This window comes from Micromonas pusilla, assembly GCF_000151265.4.
Source record: "Micromonas pusilla CCMP1545 genomic scaffold MICPUCscaffold_2, whole genome shotgun sequence".
NCBI lineage: Eukaryota > Viridiplantae > Chlorophyta > Mamiellophyceae > Mamiellales > Mamiellaceae > Micromonas > Micromonas pusilla.
Genome location: NW_003315883.1, coordinates 126,392 through 151,215, shown reverse-complemented (window position 1 = coordinate 151,215; position 24,824 = coordinate 126,392). Strand labels below are relative to the sequence as shown.

At 66.5% G+C, this 24,824-nt stretch overlaps 7 protein-coding genes across 8 annotated transcripts; 4 read left to right on the top strand and 3 right to left on the bottom strand.

Annotated features, from left to right (window-relative positions):
- Positions 1-793: 793 nt before the first annotated feature.
- MICPUCDRAFT_55045 (uncharacterized protein) lies at positions 794-4,282 on the bottom strand. Its single transcript, XM_003055809.1, has 2 exons — positions 1,875-4,282; positions 794-1,755 (listed from the first exon to the last, which is right to left on the bottom strand). The coding sequence occupies exons 1-2, from the start codon at positions 4,215-4,217 to the stop codon at positions 961-963; spliced, it is 3,138 nt and encodes a 1,045-aa protein (XP_003055855.1). The 5' UTR covers positions 4,218-4,282; the 3' UTR covers positions 794-960.
- A 384-nt stretch (positions 4,283-4,666) lies between these two features.
- Positions 4,667-5,095, top strand: MICPUCDRAFT_38341 (uncharacterized protein; the record flags this gene model as incomplete). Its single annotated transcript, XM_003056203.1, has 1 exon — positions 4,667-5,095. One exon carries the CDS (start codon positions 4,667-4,669, stop codon positions 5,093-5,095), a length of 429 nt encoding a protein of 142 aa, XP_003056249.1.
- A 112-nt stretch (positions 5,096-5,207) lies between these two features.
- Positions 5,208-14,316, bottom strand: MICPUCDRAFT_38340 (the record flags this gene model as incomplete). 2 transcript variants are annotated; one of them, XM_003055808.1, is made up of 11 exons in its annotated part: positions 5,208-5,348; positions 5,520-8,426; positions 8,627-10,102; positions 10,298-10,467; positions 10,652-11,138; positions 11,346-11,501; positions 11,752-11,795; positions 11,948-12,182; positions 12,355-12,554; positions 12,756-13,207; positions 13,349-14,316. In XM_003055808.1, the coding sequence occupies 11 exons, from the start codon at positions 14,314-14,316 to the stop codon at positions 5,208-5,210; spliced, it is 7,236 nt and encodes a 2,411-aa protein (XP_003055854.1). The 2 variants fall into 2 exon arrangements, with proteins under 2 accessions (XP_003055854.1, XP_003055853.1); XM_003055807.1 differs by lacking the exons at positions 10,298-10,467; positions 11,346-11,501; positions 11,752-11,795; positions 11,948-12,182 and having other exon boundaries at positions 5,520-8,410; positions 8,623-9,891; positions 10,652-11,249; positions 12,322-12,554.
- A 453-nt stretch (positions 14,317-14,769) lies between these two features.
- Positions 14,770-16,770, top strand: MICPUCDRAFT_55041 (uncharacterized protein; the record flags this gene model as incomplete). Its single annotated transcript, XM_003056202.1, has 4 exons — positions 14,770-15,351; positions 15,524-15,714; positions 15,866-16,373; positions 16,456-16,770. 4 exons carry the CDS (start codon positions 14,770-14,772, stop codon positions 16,768-16,770), a joined length of 1,596 nt encoding a protein of 531 aa, XP_003056248.1.
- Positions 16,771-17,059: 289 nt separating this feature from the next.
- Positions 17,060-17,362, top strand: MICPUCDRAFT_55040 (uncharacterized protein; the record flags this gene model as incomplete). The annotated part of the gene is made up of 1 exon (XM_003056201.1): positions 17,060-17,362. One exon carries the CDS (start codon positions 17,060-17,062, stop codon positions 17,360-17,362), a length of 303 nt encoding a protein of 100 aa, XP_003056247.1.
- Positions 17,363-17,800: 438 nt separating this feature from the next.
- On the bottom strand, positions 17,801-20,711 carry MICPUCDRAFT_55039 (inositol 1,3,4-trisphosphate 5/6-kinase; the record flags this gene model as incomplete). The annotated part of the gene is made up of 6 exons (XM_003055806.1): positions 17,801-18,262; positions 18,435-18,673; positions 18,838-19,822; positions 19,965-20,213; positions 20,341-20,395; positions 20,602-20,711. 6 exons carry the CDS (start codon positions 20,709-20,711, stop codon positions 17,801-17,803), a joined length of 2,100 nt encoding a protein of 699 aa, XP_003055852.1.
- Positions 20,712-23,098: 2,387 nt separating this feature from the next.
- On the top strand, positions 23,099-24,602 carry MICPUCDRAFT_46476 (uncharacterized protein; the record flags this gene model as incomplete). Its single annotated transcript, XM_003056200.1, has 1 exon — positions 23,099-24,602. One exon carries the CDS (start codon positions 23,099-23,101, stop codon positions 24,581-24,583), a length of 1,485 nt encoding a protein of 494 aa, XP_003056246.1. The 3' UTR covers positions 24,584-24,602.
- Positions 24,603-24,824: the final 222 nt, after the last annotated feature.

The following is a 24,824-nucleotide window of genomic DNA, read 5'->3' as shown; positions in this document are numbered from 1 at the left end:
TGCAACTAAACCCCGTTTCGAAATTCGGGTCTAAAATCGGGTGGGGTCTCCTTCGGTCGTTTGAAAGGGGTACCCGCGGGCGTTCGCGCGCTGCTGGAGTCGCGGGAGCGTCACAAACGCCGACGTCGTCCGCAAAGAATTTACTCGAAACACCACGATGCGTCGACCCATTCAAAAACATTGCACCGCTCGCTGTGATGATCACGACGTAATCAGCGCTCGAACAGGGCCGGACGCAACTTTCAACAAAAAAAGTTCTCCTCTCTCATCATTGACGATTTAATAAAACGCGACGATTTAAACCGTCATTTCAGGTTTCGTACCCACCCGATTTTAGACCCGATTTTGCAACGACCCACCCGAATTCGGGTGAACCCACCCGATTTTAAAACCGGGTGGGTCAAAATCGGGTCTAAAATCGGGTGGGTACGAAACCTGAAATGACGGTTTAAATCGTCGCGTTTTATTAAATCGTCAATGATGAGAGAGGAGAACTTTTTTTGTTGAAAGTTGCGTCCGGCCCTGTTCGAGCGCTGATTACGTCGTGATCATCACAGCGAGCGGTGCAATGTTTTTGAATGGGTCGACGCATCGTGGTGTTTCGAGTAAATTCTTTGCGGACGACGTCGGCGTTTGTGACGCTCCCGCGACTCCAGCAGCGCGCGAACGCCCGCGGGTACCCCTTTCAAACGACCGAAGGAGACCCCACCCGATTTTAGACCCGAATTTCGAAACGGGGTTTAGTTGCAAAATCGGGTCTAAAATCGTATGGCAAAATAGGGTGGGGTGACCCGATTTTCCACCCGATTTTAGACCCGATTTTGGCGCAACTAAAACCCACTAGTAAAACTTTAAAACCAGCAGAAGATCAAAAAATAAAAAAACGAAAAAACAAAAGCAAAAGCAAAAAAAACGTTCTCCCCACCCCTCTGTTCCCCCCCCCCCCGCCCCCGGGGGTTATTACACCGCGGTGCTCGGATCCTCCCCCTCCGGCTTCTTCTTCGACGCCGCGCGCTCCATCTTCGACGCCTTCTTCTCCAACTTCGCCGCCTCCTTCGCGGCCTTCCTCTCCGCGTTGTGCTTCTCCGCAGCCTCGCGCTCGGCTCTCTGCCTCGCCTCGAGCTCTTCCTTCGACGACGGCGTCGGCACCAGAAACATCGTAGGTCCGCGATTCGGCCGCGGCTCCGGCGGCGGCGCCTCGACGCGCTCGCGATACGTGCTCTTCGTCCCGCAGCACCTCATGATGAAGATCGGAATCAACGTGATCCACGTCATCGCCGCGAGCTCCGCGTTCGCGAACGCGAGCGACAGCACCGTCAGCACGTCGTTCTTCGTCTCCCTCTCGCACGCCTGCGGCGTGATGGCGTTGGTCCACGCGCACAGACGCTCTTCCCCGAGCGTCTGGTAAATGCTCGTGAACTGCGCGACAACCTCCGACTCTTTTTTCGCGGCCGCGTTCGCGTACTTGATGTAGATGCCGAATCGAGGGTCGTTCTCTAACGTCAGACCGGAGCCGTCGAACGACGACTTCCACGCGGTCATCTTAGCGGTGAAGTATGCGTCGAAGGACGCGTAGGGCGCGTCCCACGTCTTGACCCCGTGCTTGCAGTTAAACGTCTGCCCCCAGTCGTACCGCGTGTCGCCGGCGGGGTGCGACCACTCGCACGACGGCTCGCAGTCGCTCGTGCACCCTCGGTACCAGTCGAATCCGGGGAGGGCTTTCCCCCACGGCGCGAACCGCACGGGTTGGTCGAACTGCAAGCGACGCCGCGCGCGCGAAAAAAAATCGTCGGTCAGTTGAAAGGGGGAGCGATCGAGTGTTGAAACCGAGAAGGTACGGGTGAAAAACGCGTCTAATCCATGTGTGAACGCACCGGCGTGCTGTACAGGTTATTAGCGTACGTCGTCGTCCCGGCGACATTAGAAGGATAGCTGTCAAACGTATCCCCGGCCGGTGTCAATTTCGAGAGGTCGTTCAGACCGGAGTTCTCGACCGTCGGCGCTTCGAGTTTCGCGACGCACTCCGCGTACGTCCACGGCGGAAGCCCCGCCGTCTGCGAGCCGTACCGCGCCGTCGCCGTCGGCTTGCACGTGTACCCGTCGAGCTGGTACCCGTCCACGGTTGCCGTATCCGTGAACCGCTGCGCGTCGTAGATGATGTACGTGAAGTAAAACGCGAGCGCGCCGACGACTGCCATGCCCATGAACGCCGAGAAGACGATCATCGGTTTGGCGATTAAATCGAGCGCGTTGAGCTCGTAAAATTTCTCTGGCACGGGGACGCGCGACAGCCACGTGCGCTCTGGTTTCAACGAACGAATCGGCTGCTTGCTCATGCGGTTCCGTTCCGCGAAGAAAATCACCGCGAGGTAGCTCAAGATGGCGTAGATGAGCTGCGCGAGACCGAACGCGAGCGCGAGCGAATTCAGGATGTTATTCACGCTGAACAGGTTCAAATCCTCAACGCATTGGTACGGCGGTTGCTCCTTCGTGTAGTCGCACAGTTTATCCCCGATGTGATCCGCGACCTTCACCCAGGCGGCGATCGCCGCATCTTTCGACCCGTCGTGGTCCGACCACGCGCTCGACCGAGATATGTACACGTTCGCGGGCCAACCGGCGTGGCGCGAGAACCACTTCCGCGTCGCCCCGGTCGTCGTCCACGCTTTGACGCCGAAGCTCAGTAAAGAGTTCGCCGCGATCTCGGTGGGCTCGGTCACGTCTTCGAGATACGACCCGGGAATCAGCTCGAAATTGCCCCACGTGCTCTCGGCGAGGAACTCAGCGTCTTCCTCCATTTTCTTGAACGGCATCCACAAGGAGTTATACACTTGCGTATGCGTGGCGTCTTCGCTGCCATAATTAGTCTGGAACGTGACGGTGGCCGCGCTCGGGGGCCTCTGCTTGAGTTCCTCCACGCACTGATCGTACGAGTGCGTCGTCCGGAAACCGGTGTGCGCTTCCGTCGGGAAGCATTCGAACCCATTTACCTCGTACTCGCTCGTGAGAATCTCGGTCGCGTCGTAGTTGTTCTCGTCCGAATAAAAAAAGAAGAAGAACATAAACGACGCCGCGGTGACGACGTAAATCACCGCCGTGACGACGCTGGCGAAGACGTCCCCCGTCACGAACGTGAGGTCGTACTGCTCGTTGTACAGCTCGGGGGGTAACGGCAACCGTTTCACCCAGTGTTTCGTCTCCCCGCGGTCCGTCGGCTTTCCTCTCACGGCCTTGATGAGCGCGATCGCGAGGAAGGTGTACAGCAGCGCGCTTATGTTATTCGCGAGCGCGAAAATCGTGAGCCAGTGCTGCCGCTCGTTCTTCGTGCACAGGAACGGCCTGTTCGAGTACGTGTAGTGACACACGTCGCCGTACGTCTCCATGACCTTCTCGAACATGGCGACCCAGGTCGCTTTGTACGCGGCGTCCAAGGCGTCCGTTGTGCAATCTATCCCCGCGGTCACACTTTGCGTGGTAGAGTCATCCAGATAGAGTGCCCCGCCGCTCGGCGCGCAAATGCCGACGAAGTGATCTCCAGGTTCGAGGTAGATGTACTTCCCCGTCGCGACGTTCGCCGCGGAGTTCACGGCGTCGTCGCCGTACCACCCGCCGCGTCCATCGGGCGTGAACGGGCTGGCTTCGTGGGTATCCTCGGGCTCGGTCGAGAGGTACTTCGCCTGTAAGCCTTCGCTGTTTTGCGTCGCGAACGGGTTGTAGGACACGCTTCCGTATCCGTCCGCGGCCACGATTAGCGACCCACCCCCAGTGGCCTTCCACGCGTTCCCGAACCTCCTGCCGACCGCGCGCTTCGTGAAGTCGATCGAATCCTCGGAGACCGGGCGATAGTTGGCCTGGCACTCCGCGTAGGTGTACGTGTTTCCATAGAACTCGTCCCCGGAAAGCGGCTTGCAGTCGTATCCTGAGACGGACCATTCCCACGCGGAGACGAGCGTGTGATTCACCTTGATGGTGTAGTAGAACCACAGGCCGACCGCGAAGGAAATCGCGACCGCGGCGTATAAGACCGCGGTCGCGATCCCGATGATCCGTCGCGTGTTGATGAGCTCGAGGTCTTTGTAGCGGGCGTAGAACTGCTCCGGGACGGGGATCACGGCGAAGAAGATCTTCATCATTCGGGAGCGGCCCTCGTGCTGCATCGCGTTCCGGACGAGTCGTCGCGCGGCGTCGCCGCCGGCCAAGGCGATCATGGGCGCCATGATGATCGACGCGGGGTTTATCGTCCCCATCGTCTTCGCGACGACGACGACGGCGCGCGACGGCGCGCGAAGAAGGAATGTGTGTGTGGAATGTGTGTGCGGTATTGCACGTATTCTATGTTATTCCGGTTTCGACCAATCAGGTTCCGGATATTTAAGATTTGCAAATAGATACGAAGGGTCGTACATAACTACACTACAGTACATATCTACGTACGTGAAGTTAGCTACCTTCGTACGAAAGTACGAAAGTACATATACCAGACCCTGTTACTCAAAGAAATATTCCAAGTGAGTAGGTATCGAGTATTTAGTCACAAGTACTTTCGTACGAAAGTACTTTCGTAGTATTCTATGCTTATCTCTCCATACGATACTGTACGTGTAGTACGGAAGTCACGTACACAGCTGCGGCGAGAACTCTTAGCGGGCACCTCAGATCACACGACATGTGCCCCGGGGTCCTCGTGCTCGTCGGCCCTCCGTCGCTCCTCGGCGGGTGCGTCGCGACGTGGTACCTCGGTCACGCGCTCGCGTCGTCATCTGACTCCTCGCTCGCGACGTACGACGTCGACGCGCCGTCGTCGTCGCTCGGGCGACTCGCGGGCGCGGGCGCGATGGGTGGCGTCTGGGCGATCGCGCGACGGACGCTTTTTCCGATCGTCGACGCCGGCGGCGCGCTCAGCGCGGCGACGGCGACGCTCGGCGAGCCGCTGAAGATCGCGAGCTGGAGGGATTTTTACAGAGCGACCGGGCCGCCGGTCGCGATGCGATGCGCGGTGGGGTTGGGCGCGTTCGCGGTCGGCGGCGCGACGGCGGCGGTGGTGACCGATCGAACGCGGCGGACGAAGAGAGAGAGCTCTGGTCGACGGCTTTGAAGTTTAACCAGTTCAAAACGGCCGCCTGTGTGGCGTTATACATTAGATTTTTAGCGAACGATAGATAGATGTAGTCTTAATAATCCGTCGGGGTCCCCGCGACGCTCGTTCATCATCGCCGCCCTCGCTCGCGCTCCAAAAACGCGCGCGCCGCGTCCCCAGCCGCGTCCTCCTCCTCCACCTTCTCCCGCAGCGCTCTCGCCTGCGTCGCGAGCCGTCGCATGTGCGACGTCGCGCTCGCGTCCCTCGCGCTCTGTAGGGTCAAAGAGGGTCGATCGTGGGTGGCGGGGTGAAGCGATCGGTCAGTCGAACGTCTTACCGGTCAAACGTTGAAAGGGAAGCGCGGGTGAAGAGTGACGACGGGGAAAGTCCTTAAGGAACGGCGTTCACCACGCGAACGGGGTCGTATGGGAAGCAGTCTCACCTCGATCGCCGCCATCGTCGCCGCGCTCTTCTCCAAATCCTCCTCGAGCGCGTCCGCGTCGCGTTCGAGCCTCGCGAGCTCCGAGTTGACCTCCTTGAAGCCGTCCAAGACGACGCCCGCGGCGGCTTTCCGCAGGCGGTCCGCCTCCGTCGCGCGCTGCTGCGCGTCGCGGCCGCCCCGCCCCGGCCCTGGCCCCGGCCCCGGCCCCGGCGCGGCGGCGACGACGTTTCGCGCCGGGCGGCGATCCGGGAGCGCCAGCGCCGCGCGTTCCTCCGGCGTCGCGCGCGCGAGCCAGTCGCGTTCGCGTTCGGAAGCGGAGGAAGATGGAACGTCAACCGTCGCTGCGGCGGCGGCGGCGACCGCCGCCGCCGCCTCCGACGCGTTCCGTTCCGTCCGTCGCGAAAACGGCGAGCGGGACGCTTCGAGTTTGGCGTCGCGCGCGGCTCGGAGCTTGGCGCTCCCTCCTCCCGAGCCCGAGCCCGAACCGCTCCCCGGCGGGCTCGCCGACGCGGAGAGCGACAGGTCATCGTCGTCTACGTCTTCTGATTGGTCCACGTCAGCGCTCTCGTTGGCACCCTTCGGCACCCCCAAGTGCGACGCCACCGCGGCGACGGCGGCGTCCAACGCGTCGTCCTCCAACGGCTCGCTGTCGCTGTCGTACTCCAGCGCCTCTGACGCTTCGTCAGACTGGTTCCCATACGCTTCGTCGTCGTCGTCGTCCGCGGGCGGCTGGATCGCTGGATCTCGAGACCGCGACCGCTCAGCAGCGACCGCGGCGCCGAACGCGGCGTCCGGCTCCAGTTCCGGCGTCTTCGCCGCGTTCGGCGGCTCGAGTGCCTCGACGTCGAGGGATTCGTCCCTCGACGGCACCGTCAACGACGCTGGCGGCGGCAATCGCGCCGCGAGTCGTCGCGCGTACGCGATCGTCTCCTCCCGCGTCGCCGCCGCCGCGTCGGGCGAAGAAGGTCCCTCGACGACGTCGCGGACGCGCCGCGCGCGCGTCTCGTCCCTCGCGACGTCTTCTCTCTCCCTGGGGACGTCCGCGGTGAGGCACTCGCGCGCCTCAGCCTCGAGCGCGCTTAACGCGTCGCGCGCCGTCGCCTTCGCCTTTTCCGTCTCCGCGGCGACGTCGGCGTCCGCGGCGTCGTCGGCGTCGATTCGCGTTCCGTCCTCGCCCGGCGCGCGCGGCGGTTCGAGTGCTTCGACGTCCTCCTTATCCGTCGCCGCCGCCGCCGCCGCCGCCTTCGGCGTCGCTGCCTCGAAATCGACCGAGACGTCGCCCCCCGCGGCCGCGCCCCCACCCCCCGTCGGAATCGTCAGCGGGACGCCGTTCGCCACGTCCTCCTCCGCGGCTCGCCGCGCCTCCGCGCCCGCGTCGCGCGCCTTCATCGCGCGCTCCTTGACGCGGTCCCGCCGCGGCCGAAGCATCGCTCGAAACTTCGCGAATCGAATCTTCGACGGGTACCCTTCCCAGACGCGAAGCTCCGCGAGGACCGCGCGGACGTCCGCGGCGGGGAAGCTCTGCTCGAGGAGCGTCGCGGAGAGCTCCTCGGGGGAGAGGCAGAAAGGGCCGTGGACGCCGCCGCGGTGAAACCGGCGTTTGATCGCGCCGACGTCGACGTCGACCGCGGCGGCGACGCGCGCGAGCGTCGCGTCGTGCGGCGTTCGAAAGCCTTGGCCGAAGCCGCCGCCGGGGGCGAGCCCGCCCGCGCGTCCCGGCGTCGTCGACATGCCCGACGACGGTTTTCGTTTTCTCGCCGACGACGGGGTCCCCATTTTCGTCGGCGTCGCGAACGGCGACCCCGACGACGATTCCCCGGGGTTTAGGGTTCCGGTCGGTTCCGTACATTCCGACACGCGGACGACGTCGTACTCGAACTCCTCGTGCGCGCGCGTAAACGCATCCTCTTCGAGCGTTACCGACGCCTCCGCGGCGGCGCCGGCTTTCGCGCCCTCCTTGACCTGCCGCGTGAAGTCCGAAAGCGACACCTCGGGGCCGCACTCGGTGGACACGCACGCGTGCATGTACCAGAGCGACCGCGCGGCGTCCGCCTCGGGGGGTAACAAGAGCCGCGTGAACCGAGCGAGCTCCGCGCGATCGAGCACGTCCCCGCGCGTCGGCTTCTGTTTGAGCGCCGACGAGGGCGACCCTGTCGACCCTCCTCGGACCATCCCCGCCGCCGCCGCGACCGCGGACCGCCGCGACGGATGCGACGCTTGCGACCAGAGCTGCGACAGCGCGCGGGCTCTCTTCTGCACCCACGGAAGCAAGTACGGGAACGGATCCGCCGGCGCCCGCGGCGTCGTCACCGCGGCTCGCGACGCCGCGACCGCGATCGCGTCGATCGCGTCCTTGATCGGGTCCGCCATCGCCGCGGCCTCAGCCTCCGCCGCGGCCGCCTCCGCGGCGAGGACAGCGTCTTCTTGCGCGTCCGACGTGTCGAGCAACGCGTCGAGTCGCGACGCGCGGACGTCGACGGAGTCGTCGAATTTATCCCACGCCGCGTCGACGGTGTCGTTCAGGCTGCTCCGGGCCCATAACCCTTTTCCGCTGCCGCCGCCGAGCTGGGAGTTCACGGATGAACGCGCGGAGAGCGGCGGTTTCGGACGCGACCGTCGCGCGTCGCTCGCGCGGAGGACGGCGGCGCCGGACGACTTCTCAGACGCCAAGTCGGCGAATATCCCAAACTCCCGGGGGGAGGGAGGCGCCCGTCGTTCGGTGAAGCTCTTCGAGGTGGTCGAAACGCCTTCCGATGGACCGTTACCACCACTGTTGTTACCTTCTTTTCCTCCCTTGTCTTTATCTTCGTCTTTTAACAGCGCGCGCATCTGCCTCTCCGCGAGCTCCGCGTCGACGACGGACGCGAGCCGCCGCGCGTCGTCGTCGCCGCCTAAAAAGTGAGACAACTGAGGGTCGGGCCATCGTTCAAAGCGATGTCGGGGTGGAGTTCAAAGGCGTCAGAAGCTGAGTTGAAAGGCGTCGAGTTGTGTCAGGATTGAAAGCGAGGGACCCTGGGCGGAGAGAGACGACGGCAAAAGTCCTCAATAAGGATCGGCGTTCACCACGCGAACGCGGTCGTATGGGAACCAGTGTGACTCGAACGCACCTCCGGCCGTCCGTTCCTCCCCGCGTTCGCGACGCGTCTTCGCCGCTCGAGCATCCGCTCCGCGCGCGCGCGGCTCGCCGCTCTCCCCGCCGCGCCCGCGGACGCCATCGACGACGCGACCGCCGCCGCCGACGCCGCCGCCGCCGTCGGAAAAGGTTGTGGGCCCTTCTCTCCGACGCGGACGCGGACGACGCGCGCGGCGTCGGACGCGGCCGCCGCCGTCGTCGCCGTCGTCGTCGTCGCGGCGTCCAGCGCGACGTTGTAGGAGCTGTAGTACATCGACTGCGCGTCCGGGCCGGCTTTGGACGCCTCCAGCGCTGCGGCGGCGGCGGCGTCTTCGACCGACTCGGTGCGAATGGGCGACGACGGGCGTAATCCGGGGTGGCGGGCGATCGCCGCGTCGATCGTAAAAAGTAACGCCCCGTTGTCGTCCGTTACGCCGTCCGCCGTCAAGGTATTCTTCTTCTTCTCCTTCTCCTTCTTCTCGCCAGTAACATCATCCCCGCTGTTCGCTGCCCCGGAGGACGCGGCGTCGTCCTCGCGGATCTTCGCGAGCGCGGCTTCGAGCGTCGCCGCGAGGCGAGTCTCCGCGTCTCGCGTCGCCGCGGCGACGGCGGCTTCGATGACCGCCTGGACGTCCGCGTTCATCGCGCGTAACGCCCCCACGCCAGGCGTTACTTTCGAGTTCGGGTTTTCAGCGCTTCTCCACTCATTTGCGTTCTGCTGCGCCTTCGCGGCGGCGTCCGCGGCGAGCGCCGCCGCTTTCGCCGCCTCCGCGGCGGCGCGTCGCATCCCTTCGCGCGTCAGCAAACGCAAATGCGTTCCGCCGCCGGCGCCGCCGGCGCCGCCCCCCATCGCGCGCGCGCCGCCCGCTCTCCGGTCGCCGTACACCTGCTTATCGTACCGCGTGAGCAGAGGCGTGACGCGGGAGGGTAATACATCTCCCGCCGCCGCCGCCGCTGCCGCCGTCGCCGCCGCCGCCGCGGAGAAGGACCCCTCGGCGTGACCCGCGCGCGCCCCCACCGCCGACTTTCCCGCCGATCCGCCGCCGCCGCCGCGCGCGCGACCGGGTCGAGTCATCATCGGCGCGTCGTACGCGCCCGCCATGGCGTTCGCGACCGCCGCTTTAGCCGCGGCGGCTCTCGTCGCGTCCACGGCGGCGGCGACCTCGGAGTCCATCGACGACGTGCGGCTGACGTCGAGCCCGGAGGCGGCGACCGTCGTCGTCGTCGTCGTCGTCGCCGCCGCCGTCGCCGCCGCGTTTCCTTTCGCGCCGTCCTCGTCGCCGCTCGCGCTGCCGCCGCTGACGTCGCTCTCGGCGTCCCCATCGGCGTCGTCGTCGTCGTCGCGGGCGATGCTTCGTCGCAGCGCGTCCTCGATCGCGGCGAGGCTATCGTCGGACGAAGCAGAACCAGACGTCTCGAGCGCCGTCGTCGCCAGCGAGAACGCTTCGTCCGCGACCGGCTCCGGGGTCTTCTGAGGGTCGAGGGTCCACACGAAGCGATGTCGGGGTGGAGTTGAAAGGCGTCAGGGGTGGAGTTGAAAAGCGTCGAGGGCGGGGATTGAAAGCGAGGGACCCTGGGCGGAGAGAGACGCCGGGCAAAGTCCTTAAGGAACGGCGTTCACCACGCGAACGCGGTCGTATGGGAACCAGTGTGAAGGAGAACGCGCCTGATACTCCCGCGGCTCCGCGTCCGACGCGTCGGAAGACGGGAGGATCAGCGTCGTGACCGCGACGCCGCCGCGTCCACCACGAGTTGTCGTAGTACCGCCGTTCGCCGCCGCCGCCGCGTTCGAGGACGCGCCGAAGCTCTCGTCGCTGTAGTTATCCTCCTCGGACGCTGAGGGTCGTTCCATACAAGCGAATGTCGGGGTGGAGTTGAAAGGCGTCAGGTGGAGTTGAAAGGTATCGAGGACGGGTATTGAAAGCGAGGGATGGGCGGAGAGAGACGGCGGCAAAAGTCCTTAAGGATCGGCGTTCACCACGCGAACGCGGTCGTATGGGAACCAGTGTATAGAACGCACCTGAGGTCGCCGCCGGGTCCGGGTCCGGGTCCGCCGCCGGCGTCGGCGTCGGAGACCCGAACGCGCCGCCGACGGAAGATGAACCGTCAACCGCCGCGCCCGCCTGCCCCCGCGCCTCCATCGCGGACAACGACCCCGGGGGTAAATCCCCGAGAGACACCCTTCGCATCGCCGGCGGCGTGGACATCGCGTCCGGGACGAGACCGAGCAGCCGCGGCGTCGGATCCACCGACGCGTTCGCCGCGAACGGATCGCGGACGCACGTGGCGTAGTACGGCACGACGCCGCCGGAGCACCACGCTTTCGCGGGGGATGAGGTCGTCATCGTGTCCTCGTCCAGGGATGAAAACGAAACGGCCGGTTTACCTGCGTTACGGTTGATCGCGCGGGCGATCGGCCCGGGCGGGACCGCCGCGCGCGCGGCGGCGACGGCGGCGGCGCCGCCGACGGCGACGTTCATGAGCTCGTCGAAAATCAAGCCGACGTACTGATCGCGCGTTCCAACCAAAGTGAAGAATGTCGGGGTGGAGTTGAAAGGCGTCAGAAGCGGAGTTGAAAGGCGCCGAGGGAGGTGTGTCGGGATTGAAAGCGAGGGACCCTGGGCGGAGAGAGACGCCGGGAGAGAAAGTCCTTAAGAAACGGCGTTCACCACACGGACGGGGTCGTATGGGAACCAGTGTGAGATAGAACGCGCCTGATCGCGCGCTTGATCGAGCTGCGATAAGAGCGCCGCGCCCGCGCCCGAGTCCCTGGGCGACGCGGGCGGCGAGTGCGCCGCAGACTCCGCGCGCGCTCGAAACGCGCGCAGCGGCTTGAGAATCGCCGCGCCGGCGTCCGGCGGCGTCAACGCCTTAGGGTCGAGGGAGGGTCCAGGGTCGAGGCGACCGACGTCGGGGAGGAGTTGAAAGGCGTCAGACGACGGAGTTGAAAGGCGTCGTCGCGGCGCGCGCGTCGGGATTGAAACCAGCGAGGGGCGGTGAGCGGAGAGAAACATACAGTACGCCGGGAGAGAAGAAAAGTCCTCCTTAAGAAACGGCGTTCACCACGCCGACGCGGTCGTACGGGGACCAGTGTGAACAAACACAGAAGAAAGAACGCGCCTCGAACGCCTCCGCCGTCTCCGCGGACGGCTCCGGGATGGACGCTGAGCGCCGTGCGTGGGTGAAGCGATCGGTCAGTCGAACGTCTTACCGGTCAAACGTTGAAAGGGAAGCGCGGGTGAAGAGTGACGACGGGAAAAGTCCTTAAGAAACGACGATCAACGCGCGAACGGGGTCGTATGGGAAGCAGTCTCACCGCACGACGCGAGGCAGTGCGCGTACACCGCGGGGTCGTTCGGGTGGCACGCCGCGAGTGCGATCGCCGCGCGCGCGAGGTTCAAGTCCGCCCGCGACGACGCCTCGAGGCGCTCGTCCGCGGAGCCTGAGGACGCGTCGTCGGCGTCGTCGGACGCGTCGTCGGACGCGTCGTCGGACGCGTCGTCGGACGCGTCGTCGCGCGTCTTCGACTCGGATTCGGATTTAGGGCCGTTCTATACAAGCGAACGTCGGGGTGGAGTTCATAGGCGTCAGTTGAAGTTGAAAGGCGCCGAGGGCGGGGATTGAAAGCGGGGGCTGGGCGGAGAGACGCGCCGGGAAAAGTCCTTAAGGATCGGCGTTCACCACGCGAACGCGGTCGTATGGGGACCAGTGTATAGAACGCGCCTTAGCGGATTTGGCGGACTTGGCCTCGGACTTGGACTCGATCGTCCGCGTGCGCCGCTCGACGAGGTCGCTCGCGTGCGTCTTCGCGTGCATCGCGTGCATGTCCCGGCACCGGCTCGCCCACAGCGCCTTGCACACGCGCGCGGTGTCGTCGCCGAGAACGTCCGCCGCGGTCGTCTCTCTCGCGTCGTCCGACGCGTCTGAGGGTCGAGGGTCCGTACGAAGCGACGTCGGGGTGGAGTTGAAAGGCGTCAGAAGCGGAGTTGAAAGGCGTCGAGGTGTGTCGGGATTGCAAGCGGTGGGCGGGCGGAGAGTGACGCCGGGAAGTAAAGTCCTTAAGGATCGGCGTTCACCACGCGGACGAGTTCGTACGGGGACCAGTGTGGTGAAGGAGAACGCACCTGAAGGGAGCGACGTCACCGCGGATCGCGCGACGGCGATCAGCGTCGATATCGCGTTCACGACGACAGCCGCGGAAGACGCATCTGATTTGTCCACGTCGACATCACCTAAACCCTCGGCACCCTCGGCACCCAAAGGAGGATTCGAATCGTCGGCACCGTCGACGCATATCTTCTTGGACGCCGCGACGTTCTCGACGACGTCCGCGCACGCCGCCGCGCACGCGTTCACGACCAACGCGCGGGGTTCCCTAGCCGCGCCGCCGACGGAAGATAAAACGTCAACCGACGCGCCCGCGACGTCCTTCTCGCCTAAACACCACGCCGCCTCCGCGGCGACGTCCGCGATGCGCGCGACGTCGTCGCCGACGGCGCGCGCGCGCGCGACGAGGTGCCCCGCCGCCACCGCGAACGCAGCCTTCGCCGCGCGCCGCCGCGCGTCGTCGTCGTTCCTGTGGGTGAAGCGATCGGTCAGTCGAACGTCTTACCGGTCAAACGTTGAAAGGGAAGCGCGGGTGAAGAGTGACGACGGGAAAAGTCCTTAAGGAACGGCGTGCACCACGCGAACGGGGTCGTATGGGAAGCAGTCTCACCGCGGCCTTGCGTCGTCGTCGTTCGCGGGCGTTTGCGATTTCCATTCCCCGAGCGCTCGCCCGGCTGCGCACGCCATCCTCGCCGCGCGCCGCCATCCGTCCGCGTCCGCGCGCGGCGACGTGTCGTCCCCCTCGCCGCCGTACGCGATCGTCTCCGACGCTCGGATCAGCGCGTTCACGTCCCCCTTCGCGTGCGCGCGGAGGAACAAGCCCGCCGCGAGTTGCTTCGACGCCGCCGCGGAGACGCGCGCGGCGGCGGAGCTCGTCAACGCCTTCCGACGCGTCCCCGTCGGCGTCGCGAACGACAGCGCGGCGGGCGGCGCCGACGCGCTCGACGCCGACGCCGCCGCGGCGCACAGCTCGGCGAGGTCCATCGCGAGCCTCCGCGCAGCGTCGGCGTCGAATGATGTTCTCGACGCGTCCTTCGCGTTCGCCGCCGCCGCCGCCGCCGCGCGCAGGACATCCAGCGCGCCGGATAAATCCCCGGCGTGGACTCGCATCGACGCCAGCGGCGCGAACCCGGAGCCGTCGTCCGCGGCGGCGCCCTCGTACAGCGTCGCCGCGCGGTCGAGGTCGCCCTCCAAGTACGCCTTGTCCGCGGCGACGAGGATCGCACCCGGGGCGAAGGCGGACGACGACGACGACGCGGGCGGCGGCGGCGGCGGCGGCGGCGGCGGCGCCGACGCCGACGCCAAACCCCGCGCGTCGTCAGCGTCGGCGTCGGCGGCGCCCGCGGTCGCCGCCGCGGTCGCCGCCGTCGCCGCCGCGGAGGACGCGGCTTTGCTCTCGCGCGCGACGCGCATCTTTTCTCTGAGCTCCGCCATCTGCGTCGCGTTCTTCAGCTTGCGCGCGTGCTTCTTCGCCGCGCCCGAGCGCTTCTTCTTCTCTGACTTTGGCGTCGCGCCGTCGCCGCCGCCGCCGCCGCCGCCTCTGTCGCCGTCGTCGCTCCCGCCGCTCGTGCTGCTCATGACGGCGGCGGCGGACGCGGCGCGAACGAACGAATTATTTCCACGGAACTCGACGACGACGCGATGCCCCTCTCGGAACGGCCGCGCGCGCGAGATCTCGCGGCCGACGCCGCCGCCTCGCGCCGCCGGATCCTCCGCGTCGCCGTTCGCGTCTTCGCGGATTTGACGCGCGGTCGCGAGCTCGAGCGCGATGCGCGAGTCGCGTCGTGCGCGTGTGGCGGGCTCGCGGCGCGGTCGTCCGGTATCGGCACCTCAACGGTTACAGCCGGTTTTTTCCAGGTTCTGATTTTCACCCACCACTCGGTTTCAACATTTGATCGCGTCCCGTTTCAACTGACCTATGAACACCACCAGACAGACTAACAACGTTCTCACACCGCTGCGCTGAGGTTCGCGCTCGATCCACGCCACGCGCGACACTTGTCGAGGCGCGAGATCCTCCTCCCTCCCGCGATGGGGGCGACCTCCGCGCGCGGGTCGAGAGCGCGATCGAGGCGATGCGTCACCCTGTTCCTCTTCATCGCGTCGCTGACGATCGCGTACGAGCTCACGCGATGGGCGTGGGGGCCCGCGCCGGAGCGCGCGCGCAATCGCGGCGGACCGGAGGCGGCGATCGCATCCTCCCGCGATCGACGACGCGGAGACGAGGGGCCGGCGCGGGCGTCCGCGCGCGATGACGACGACGATGAGGAGGAGGAGGAGGCGGAGCGCGTGAGCGAGTTTGAGTCGAGCGGCGGCGTCGTCCTCGGCGCGGGCGGCGGGGACGCGACGAGCGGGGGGGCGTCGTTCGCGAGCGCGTTCGTCGACGCCGAGGATGAGGACGTCGACGACGACGACGACGACGACGCGCGGCGACGCCGTCGAAAGTCGTCGCCGAGAAGGGAAACGGCGACGTCGGAGGAGGAGGCGCCGAGCGCGCGGAGGCGTGGGGACCCGCCCGCGCCGCCGTCGCCGGCCGCCCCGTCGCGGTCGTCGTCGTCGTCGTCGTCGTCGTCGTCGTCGTCGACGAAAGAATCAGAATCAGAATCGTATAAGGTGCGTTCTATACACTGGTCCCCATACGACCGCGTTGGCGATGTGGACGCCGATCCTTAAGGATTTTGCCCGTCGCATCTCTCCGCCCACCCCTCCCTTTCAATCCCCGTCCTCGGCGCCTTTCAACTCCAACTGACGCCTTTCAACTCCACCCCGACTTTCGCTTGTATAGAACGGCCCTAATACCGCCGCCGGCATCCACGTCGTCGCGACGTCGAACGGCAGCCCGTACCTGAACTGGCAGACGCGGATAATGTATAGAACGTTCCTTGACGTCCAGCCCGGGAGCGATATGCTGCACTTCACGCGTCTGTTACACAGAAGAACCGACGACGAGCTCATGGCCGAGGTGCCCACGGTCAGGTGAGAGCGACGAGACGAGACTGGTCCCTATACGACCCGTAAGGAGTTGAACTTTCCCCGTGGTCGACCGCTCTTCGCCCGCCGCGATTCGCTTTCAACGAACGTTCGATCGCGTCGGTCCCTTTCAACCCGGTCCCTTTCAACCCCCCAGGGTGGACTCGCTGCACGCGGCGTGCGACGTGTGGTGCGAATTCCCCGTCGCGGATCGTCCGGACGCGATAAAAAAATGGCTGCGCACGTCCGACAGCCGCCGCGGCGCGCAACACTATTTGCTCATAGAGACGGATTACGTGTGGCGACGCGCGATGCCCGCGCCGCCGCCGAACTCTCCCGCGATCGCGTTTCACTTCGATTACATCGACCCGAAGTTTCCGAAACTTCCCGAGGTGATACGGAAGCTCATCCCGGAGGAGAAGAGGGACTCGGTGAGGGTGGAGGACGTCATGCGCTCGGGTCCCGCGCCGGTGATGATAAAACGCTCCGATCTCGTGCGTTTAATCGACGAGTACGAGCGCATCGCCGCCGCGATCGAGGCGGACGACGTCGCGAAAGAACGCCTGGGGTGGGTCCGAGAGATGTACGCGTACGACGTCGCCGCCGCGGTGACGGGGGTGAAACACGACGTGCAAGAGCCCAGCGCGACGACGCTCATCGCGCAGGTGCGTTACTCGTATCGCCACACGTGTTTCACCCACCCCTCGGTTTCAACATTTGATCGCGTGGGCCCCTTTCAACTGACAGATACATGACTTCTCTTTGACGCATCAGCCGCCCGCGGACCGCGCGGCGGGGAACGCGTCGCTGTATCACTACACCTGGGGCGCGACGTACTTGGACGCGAACAAGAACGCGGTCTGGTCGTGGGATAAGGTGCGTTCTATACACTGGTTCCCATACGACCGCATTGGCGTGGTGAACGCCGATTCTCAAGGACTTTTGCCGGCGTCTCTCTCCTCCCACCCCTCGGTTTCAATCCCGACACACCTCGACGCCTTTCAACTCCATCTGACGCCTTTCAACTCCACCCCGCTGTTCGCTCGTATGGAACGACCCTAAGCGGCCGTACGTGGATACGAAACACGTCCGCGATCCGCGGTCGCACAAGCCGAGGATGCCGCCGGCGGACGCGGGCGACCGCGGGGACCTGACGCTGCAAGACGGCGCGAAAGGTGCGTTCTATACACTGGTCCGCATACGACCGCGTCGGCGCGGTGTTGTGAACGCCGATCCTTAAGGACTTTCGCCGGCGTGTCTCTCCGTCCAGGGTCCCTCGCTTTCAATCCCCGACCGCGACGCCTTTCAACGCCAACTGACGCCTTTCAACTCCACCCCGACTTCGCTTCGTATGGAACGACCCAAAGTCGACGGCGCGTTGAACGCGATTTTGACCGACATGATCGGGTTGATGCGCGGCGCGATCGACCGGCTGGACGCGTTACCGGACGAGCCCGGGTGCGGGTGGAAGAAGGACGAGCCCGCGTGCGATTTCGGGTGCGTCGCGGGGGAGCTGTGCGTCGCGAATAAGCCGTGGGTCGCGGAGACGAAGACGGAGACGCGTGAGGCTGCGGCGGCGGCGGCGCGGGAGTCGCCGCTGAATCCGGGGGGGGAGACGGACGAGGCCGGGGACGGCGACGGCGACGGCGACTAAGGAGCGAGGCGAGGACCAAAAAAAAAATGAATCAATCGATGGAACAAAGAATCTTCCCGAGTCTAGGGCTCTCAGGGCGGGTCACGTGCTTTTTCAGACCCTCCCTCGCGCCCTCGACCTCCTCTCTCTCTCTCTCTCTCTCTCTCTCTCTCACGCGTCGCCGTTCCTGGACGCCGCGCCGCCGGTCGCCGCCTCTCCTCTCCCACCGCTCTCCGCGCCGACGCCGGTCCCCCCGCCAGCTGTGCGCTTCGCCGACTTGAGAAACCCGCAAAACGTGTCGCTGTAGGGTCGTTCCATACGAGCGAATGTCGGGGTGGAGTTGAAAGGCGTCAGAAGCGGAGGTGAAAGGCGTCGCGGTGTGTGCGTCGGGATTGAAACCAGCGAGGGGTGATGGGCGGAGAGATGCGACGGCAAAATTCCGTCCTTAAGGATCGGCGTTCACCGCGCCGACGCGGTCGTATGGGAACCAGTGTGAAGGAGAACGCGCCTGTACCCCGGCATCTTCGCGATGCCCGGGAAGTAGTTGATGTCCACCACGAGCCACTCGTCCTTCGCCGCGCCGACCACCTTGATGAGGTCGAAGTTGAACAGTCGCAACCCGAGCTCGTCTCTCAGGGACAGCGCGAGGTCGCGGACGAAATCGGCGTCGGGCGCGGCGACGACGCGGGAGACTGTTTGCCCGTAGGAGTCGCCGGCGTCGCCCCCCTCTTCTCGTTGAAACGCGCCGTGACCGCGGCGGCGTCCGGCCGCCGCCGCGTCCGACGGCGACCCCAGCGAGTCATCGCCGCGCATTCGCGCGCCCTCGCCGCCGTCCGGGCGGAACGACGGCGCCGGCGATCGCAGCACGCGGACGTTCTCCCCGCCGCCGCCGGCGCCGGCGCCGCCGTCCTCAGGGCCGTTCTATACGAGCGAACGTCGGGGTGGAGTTGAAAGGCGTCAGTCGGAGTTGAAAGGCCTCGAGGGCGGGGATTGAAAGCGAGGTGTGGGCGGAGAGATGCGCCGGGAAAAGTCCTTAAGGATCGGCGTTCACCACGCGAACGGGGTCGTATGGGGACCAGTGTATAGAACGCACCTCGGCGCCCGATCCGCCGGTGCCGCCCTCGCTTCCGGTGGTGCTCGCGCCGGCGCCGCCGAACGCGTCGCTCAGGGACTCCAACCGACGGTGCGTCACCCTCGCGGTCGCGCCGACGCCGCCGTCGCTCGCGGCGGTGCCGTCGATCGACGCCTCGCTGCCGACGTGCGACAGCGTCAGGTTATGGGGGTCCAGGCGTAAATTTTTCGAGAGGTACCGCGACAAGTTTTGCTCGCGCACTGAGGGCCGTTCCATCGTTCAATGCGACGTCGGGGTGGAGTTGAAAGGCGTCAGTTGAAGTTGAAAGGCGTCGAGGTGCGTCGGGATTGAAAGCGAGGCGTGGGCGGAGAGAAACAAACGCCGGGAAGAAAAGTCCTTAAGAAACGGCGTTCACCGCGCGAACGCGGTCGTATGGGGACCAGTGTAAGATAGAACGCGCCTCGAAGTTCGTCGTCCGCGTCGACGCTCAAACGGTCCCGCCACGAGCGTTCGTCCCTGAGCGGGCCGCCTTTGAAGCACGACACGCGCGGGACGGACTGCGCGCCCGTCGGCGAGCCGCCGCCGCCGCCGCCGCCGCCGTCGTCGTCGTCGTCGTCGTCGTCGCGTCCTTCGCGGTCATACGAGTATTCGCCCTCGTCGTCGTCGTCGTCGTCGTCGTCGAAGGACGCGGCGTCGCTCGCGTCGTCGTCGTCGTCGTCGGCGTCCCCGTCGCTCGCGCCCTCGCCGTCGCCGCCGCCGCCGCCGCCGCCGCCTCGGACCCCCGCCCCCGCCCCCACCTCGCCCCGTCCGCCGCCGCCGCCGGCGTCCTCGGAAGACCGCCCCCGCCGCTCTAAAAGCCTTCTCTCGGACTCGCGCGACGTCCGCCGCAGCCGTCGCTCCGCCGCCTCCGCCACTTTCCGCCGCCGCCGGAGCCGTCGCCGCGCGCCCGCGAGGTCCGGCAACGATTTCCGCCGCGTCGTCGTCACGACGTCGCCGACGACGTACACCTTGAAGAGACACCCGCCGTGATTGACGTACTCCTGGATCACGCACGGCGGCCGCAGGCCCGCGACGTCGCCGCGCACGACGCACCGCAGCCCCTCCACGTCGTGCACGATCGCGACTTTGTGCGAGTCCGCCGTCCCGTTGGCCACGAGCGATTTCGCGAGCAACGGCAGCTCCAAGCCGGCGTCGCGGACTTCCGCGATGACGTCCTCCTCCGTGCCCTCTGACGCGACGATCTGCCTCGGCGCGCGCACGGCGCGGCAGGACGACGCGCTAGTGCGCGGTCCAGGTTCTGCCACGTGTACTGCCACATCATCAGTAACAACACGTGTCGCCAACTGCTCGTTAGCCGCCGCCGCGTGCAGCTTCTTCACCGCGTCGAGCATCGTCGCGCGGTTGGCGATCTGTCGCGGGGTGGGTGGAGTTGAAAGGCGTCAGAAGTCGTCGGAGTTGAGAGCGAGGGGTGATGGGCGGAGAGAAACACACGATGGGAGAGAAAGTCCTCAAGGAACGGCGTTCACCGCGCCGACGCGGTCGTATGGGGACCGGTGTGATAATAACAACAGGACGCGCCTTCTCCACCGCCGCGGGGAGGTCGACGACGAACGCGCGCGGGTGCGCGGCGGCGTACGCCGTGATCCTGTCGTCCCACGTCGCCTTGTCCGGCGAGGACGCGGGGACTTTCTGGAGGACGACGTCGAACGGATGCCCAGTCTGCGTCGACGAGGAGGGAGGGAGGAAGACGACGTGATGACACGACGAGGACGAGGACGAGGAAGCGGCGGCGGCAAAGTCCTTAAGGATCGGCGTTCACCACGCCGACGCGGTCGTACGGGAACCAGTGTATAGAAACGAACGAAGGATTTCGAGCGCCGCGACGGGGTCGCCGCGCGCGCGTCGCGTCGCGTCGCGTCGCGCGCACCTGCGCCTCGATCTCCACCGCGGGGTCGATCGGAAGGAAGTGCACGCCCTGGTCCCTGCGCGGTCGCGTCGACGAGAGTTGGGGCGTCGGTCGGTCAGTCGACGCGCGCGAGCGGGGAGGCGACCGGACGCGCGCGGGAAGGGAGCGACGCGACGCGGCGGCGCGGCGGCCGTCGGCGCCATTTTATTATTCCCGCGGAGACGCGCGCGACGCCGCGGGCGCGGACGCGGGCGGGTCGGGAGCGCGGGACCGCGCGCGCACCTCGCGTGCGCGATGAGCTCCGGGCTGAACAGGCTCCGGCACTTCTTCTCCGTGAGCGCGTAGCCGACGATGACGTCGTCGTCGCCGCGCGGCGGGAGCGACGACGCCATCGTTTAATATATGCGCTCGCCGCGCAACGACTTCCTTCTTCGCTCTCTCGGACGCCGCGTCGGTCGTCCGTCCCCGGACGAGAGGTCGGTCGCCGCGCGTCCGCCGCGCGCGCGCGCGCGGAAGGGGGGGGGTGACCCTCGACGCGCTGCTCGCGAGGGACGCGCGCGGGAGAGAGAGCGACGACGGCGCGCGTGCGAGGCGCGCCGGTGCGTCGTGTAGTGATCTTTTCAGCTCGACGCGCTCGCCACTGCGAAAGATTCTTGAAAGTGGAATCTTTTACATCTGATGCGGGTGCGCTCCGGCTTTCGCTTTCAAGTTCGTCGTTGATCGCGCCAACCGCGACATTGCTCACCGAAAGCTCACAAAAAGTCGAAGTCCCGACCGCGACCGCGCGAGGAATCATCAAATCATCAAATCATCAAATCATCTTCACATTCGCCCGACGCGCGCGCCCCGTCGTCCGCGCGAACGGACGCGTCGTCGCCGTCGCCGTCGTCGTCGCCGTCGTCGTCGGTCATGTCGTCCTCGATCGAGCCCGCGGCTCGCGTCGGGGGCGACGCCGTCGCGGGAGGAGGAGGAGGCGGCGGAGGCGGCGCAGACGAAGGAGCGGACGATCCGATGAGAGCGCCCGCGCCCGCGCCGAATCATGCGCGTTCTATGCACTGGTCCCCATACGACCCCGTTCGCGAGGTGGACGCCGATCCTTAAGGACTTTGCCCGTCGCATCTCTCCGCCCGCCCCTCGCTTTCAATCCCGACACACCTCGACGCCTTTCAACGCCAACTGACGCCTTTGAACTCCACCCCGCCGTTCGCTCGTATAGAACGCCCCTTCCGCGCCTTCCGCGCCTTCAAGCGCGCCCACCGCGTCGTGGTTCTCCTGGCTCAAGGGCGAGACCGCGGTCGTTCAAGACCAGCTCTTAGACGTCGTGGACGCGATGAACGACACCGCGTCGAGCGCCGCGGAGAGCGTCCGCGGCTCGCTCGCGTCGCTGTCGTCCGTCTCCGCGCGCGACGCCGCGATCGAAGCGCTTCACCGCCGCGCGCGGGAGATCGAGACGCTCTTCGGCGGCTCCAGGCGCGTTCTATACACTGGTCCCCATACGACCCCGTTCGCGAGGTGGACGCCGATCCTTAAGGACTTTGCCCGTCGCATCTCTCCGCCCGCCCCTCGCTTTCAATCCCCGCCATCGACGCCTTTCAACTCCGCTTCTGACGCCTATGAACTCCACCCCGACATTCGCTCGTATGGACCCTCGACCCTCAGCGGCGGCGGCGCGTCGGTTGACGGTTCGTCTTCTGGCGGCGGCGGCGGCGGCGGGGCGGGCGCGGGAGGGGCCAAAGGAGGTTTCGCCTTCGGGGAAAAGAGCGCGAAGGGCGGCGGCGGCGGCGGCGGCGGCGACTTCGGCGACGGCGGCGGCGACGGCGCGGCGTCGTTCGCGAGATCCGTCGAGACCGCCGTCTCGGACTTCGACGTGAACAACGCGCATCACCTCTCGAGGGCGGAGACGACGATCGCGCTCGCGGAGCACGTCAGAGAGACGCTGTCGAAGCACGCGAAGCACTGGGCCAAGGCGCGTTATGTCTCACACTGGTTCCCGTACGACCGCGTCGGCGCGGCGCGCGCCGATCCTTAAGGACTTTACTTCCCGGCGTTCGTTTCTCTCCGCCCAGGGTCCCTCGCTGCTTTCAATCCCCGCCCGCGTTGCCTTTCAACTCCACCTGACGCCTTTGAACTCCACCCCGACATCTCAGGTGGAGGAAGAACTGAGCGCGCTTCCGAGCGTCGTGAGCGACGTCTGGGCGGCGAACGAGTCGATCGTCGCCGCGTGTCGCCTCATGAGTGAGGTGCGTTCTATACACTGGTCCCCATACGACCGCGTTCGCGTGGTGAACGCCATTTCTTAAGGACTTTTGCCGTCGCATCTCTCCGCCCATCCCGCGCTTTCAACGCCCGCCCGCGGCGCCTTTCAACTCCACCTGACGCCTTTCAACTCCACCCCGACAATCGCTTGTATGGAACGACCCTGAGACGGACGAGATGCTGCTCCAGGCGGAGGTCGCGACCGCGTTCGACGCGCTCTACGCTCGGGACGACGCGCGCGAGGAGAGTCGAAGGGCGATCGAGATCGCGCACGCGAACGAGGCGCGTTCTATTCTACACACTGGTCCCCGTACGACCCCGTTCGCGCGGCGCACGCCGTCCCTTGAGGACTTTACTTCCCGGCGTTCGTCTCTCTCCGCGCATCACTCCTCGCTGCTTTCAATCCCGACGACGCACCGCGACGCCTTTCAACTCCGCTTCTGACGCCTTTGAACTTCACCCCGACATTCGTCACTTTGAACGATGGACCCTCGACCCTCAGTTGGAGCGCGTTCGCGCGTTCATGTCGGAGAGGGAGCGAGAGGCGAGGGACTCGCGGGTGACGCAGCGGAGCCGGCAGGAGCTCGCGCTGGAGGAGGAGCTCACGAGGGATCTGAAGGCGATTCGCAAGGCGGCGAGGAAGCAGGCGAAGAGCGAGCGGCGCGGACGCGCGGCCGCGGGCGCGGGGGAGGAGGAGGAGGATCTGGAGGAGGACGACGACGAAGTGTCGGATAACAACGATGCGTTCGGACACAGCGCGTTCGGACGCGGCGCGTTCGGGAGACCGCCGCCGAAATCGCCGCCGAAGCGAGGCACGCTCGCCGCCGCCGCGGCTGAGCTCGACGTCGCCGGGTTCATGCGCGGCCGCGACGCGAGGAAAGATCTGGACGATTTTCTCTCCGCGGAGGACTTCGGCGGCGGCGCTGGAGGAGGAGGAGGAAGCGGCGGCGACGCGGGTGAGGGCGAGAAGAAGGACACTGTCGGACACGAGGTGTCGGACACTGTCGGACACCACACGTTGTACGGCCTCCGCCGCGAAGCCGACCGGTCGAGGGCGGCGATCGAGACGGCGACGGCGACGGCGACGGCGACGGCGGCGACGACGCGCGGCGGCGGCGGCGGCGTCGGCGCGAAGGAAGAAGAAGAAGAAGAAGAAGAAGAAGCGGGAGGCGAAGGAACAGTGGAAGAAGACCCGAGCGTCGTGGAGCGGCGACGGCGAGACGCCGTCCTCGCCGCGTCCGGCGGCGCCGTCACCGAGGCAGATCTCGTCGGCGTGAACTTCCGCCCGCCGCCGCCGTCGGGTGGCGCGGGCGGCGACCTCATCTTCGACGAACGCGGCGGATCCGGCGCGAGCGCCGCCGCCACTCCTTCGAGCGGTAGTAGTTTGAATAACGCGTCGGCGTCGTCGACGGCGTGGTCGACGTTGAGTTGGCTCGGCGGCGCGTTCGGCGGCGGCGCGAGCGCGCTCGCGTCCGGGGTGAGTCACGGCGTCGCCGCGCTCGCGAGAGGCGGCGGCGGCGGCGGCGCGGGCGGGGGGGCAGTCGCGGGCGGCGCGACGAAGCGCGTGGAGGAGAAAGAGGACGAGAAGAAGGAAGATGAAGCGGCGCCGGCGGCGTCGGCGGGCGGGGACCCGCTCGGGGCGTCGCCGCCGCCGCCGCCGCCGGCGAGACGCTCCTCCTCCTCCTCCTCCTCCTCCTCCCCGGGGGACTCCCCGCCGTCGTCGCCGAGGCGTTCCGAGGACCGCGCGGAGCGCGTGGAGCCGCCGCGGTGGTCGCCGGTGTCTCCCGCGTTCGTCGCGTCCCTCGACGACGACGACGACGACGACGACGACGACAGTCACGACGACGCCGCGCCGCCGCCGCGCCCAGAGTCGCCGTTGAACGACGACGACGCGGGCTGGCTCGACGCGTCCGCGTCCGGGGACGTCTCCGGGAGCGACTCCCCCGGGGGCGAAGAGGGAGATGAGAGCGCGAAGAGGAAGAGCGCGAGACGTTCGCTAGACGCGTGACGCCGCCAAGTTTCTTTTCGTTCTGTTCGTCTCGCACGCGACTCCCTCCGTCCCCGCCAGATATTTTTCCGCGCGCGCGACGACGACGACGGCGATGGCGTCCGCCGTATCGCGCTGCGTCGCGCGTCGACCTCCTCCCTCTCCTCCTCCTCGCGCGATCACCACCCGCGCGCGCGCGCCGCGCCTCGGTCGCGGTCGCGGTCGCGCCGCGCCGCGGAGGACGACGACGCGCGCCGTGTCG

Coding starts and splice junctions, on each gene's coding strand:
- MICPUCDRAFT_55045 (XM_003055809.1), bottom strand. CDS start 4,217: ATGGCGCCCATGATCGCCTTGGCCGGCGGCGACGCCGCGCGACGACTC. Junction 1,756..1,874: donor ATAACCTGTACAGCACGCCG/GTGCGTTCACAC, acceptor CGTCGCTTGCAG/TTCGACCAACCCGTGCGGTT.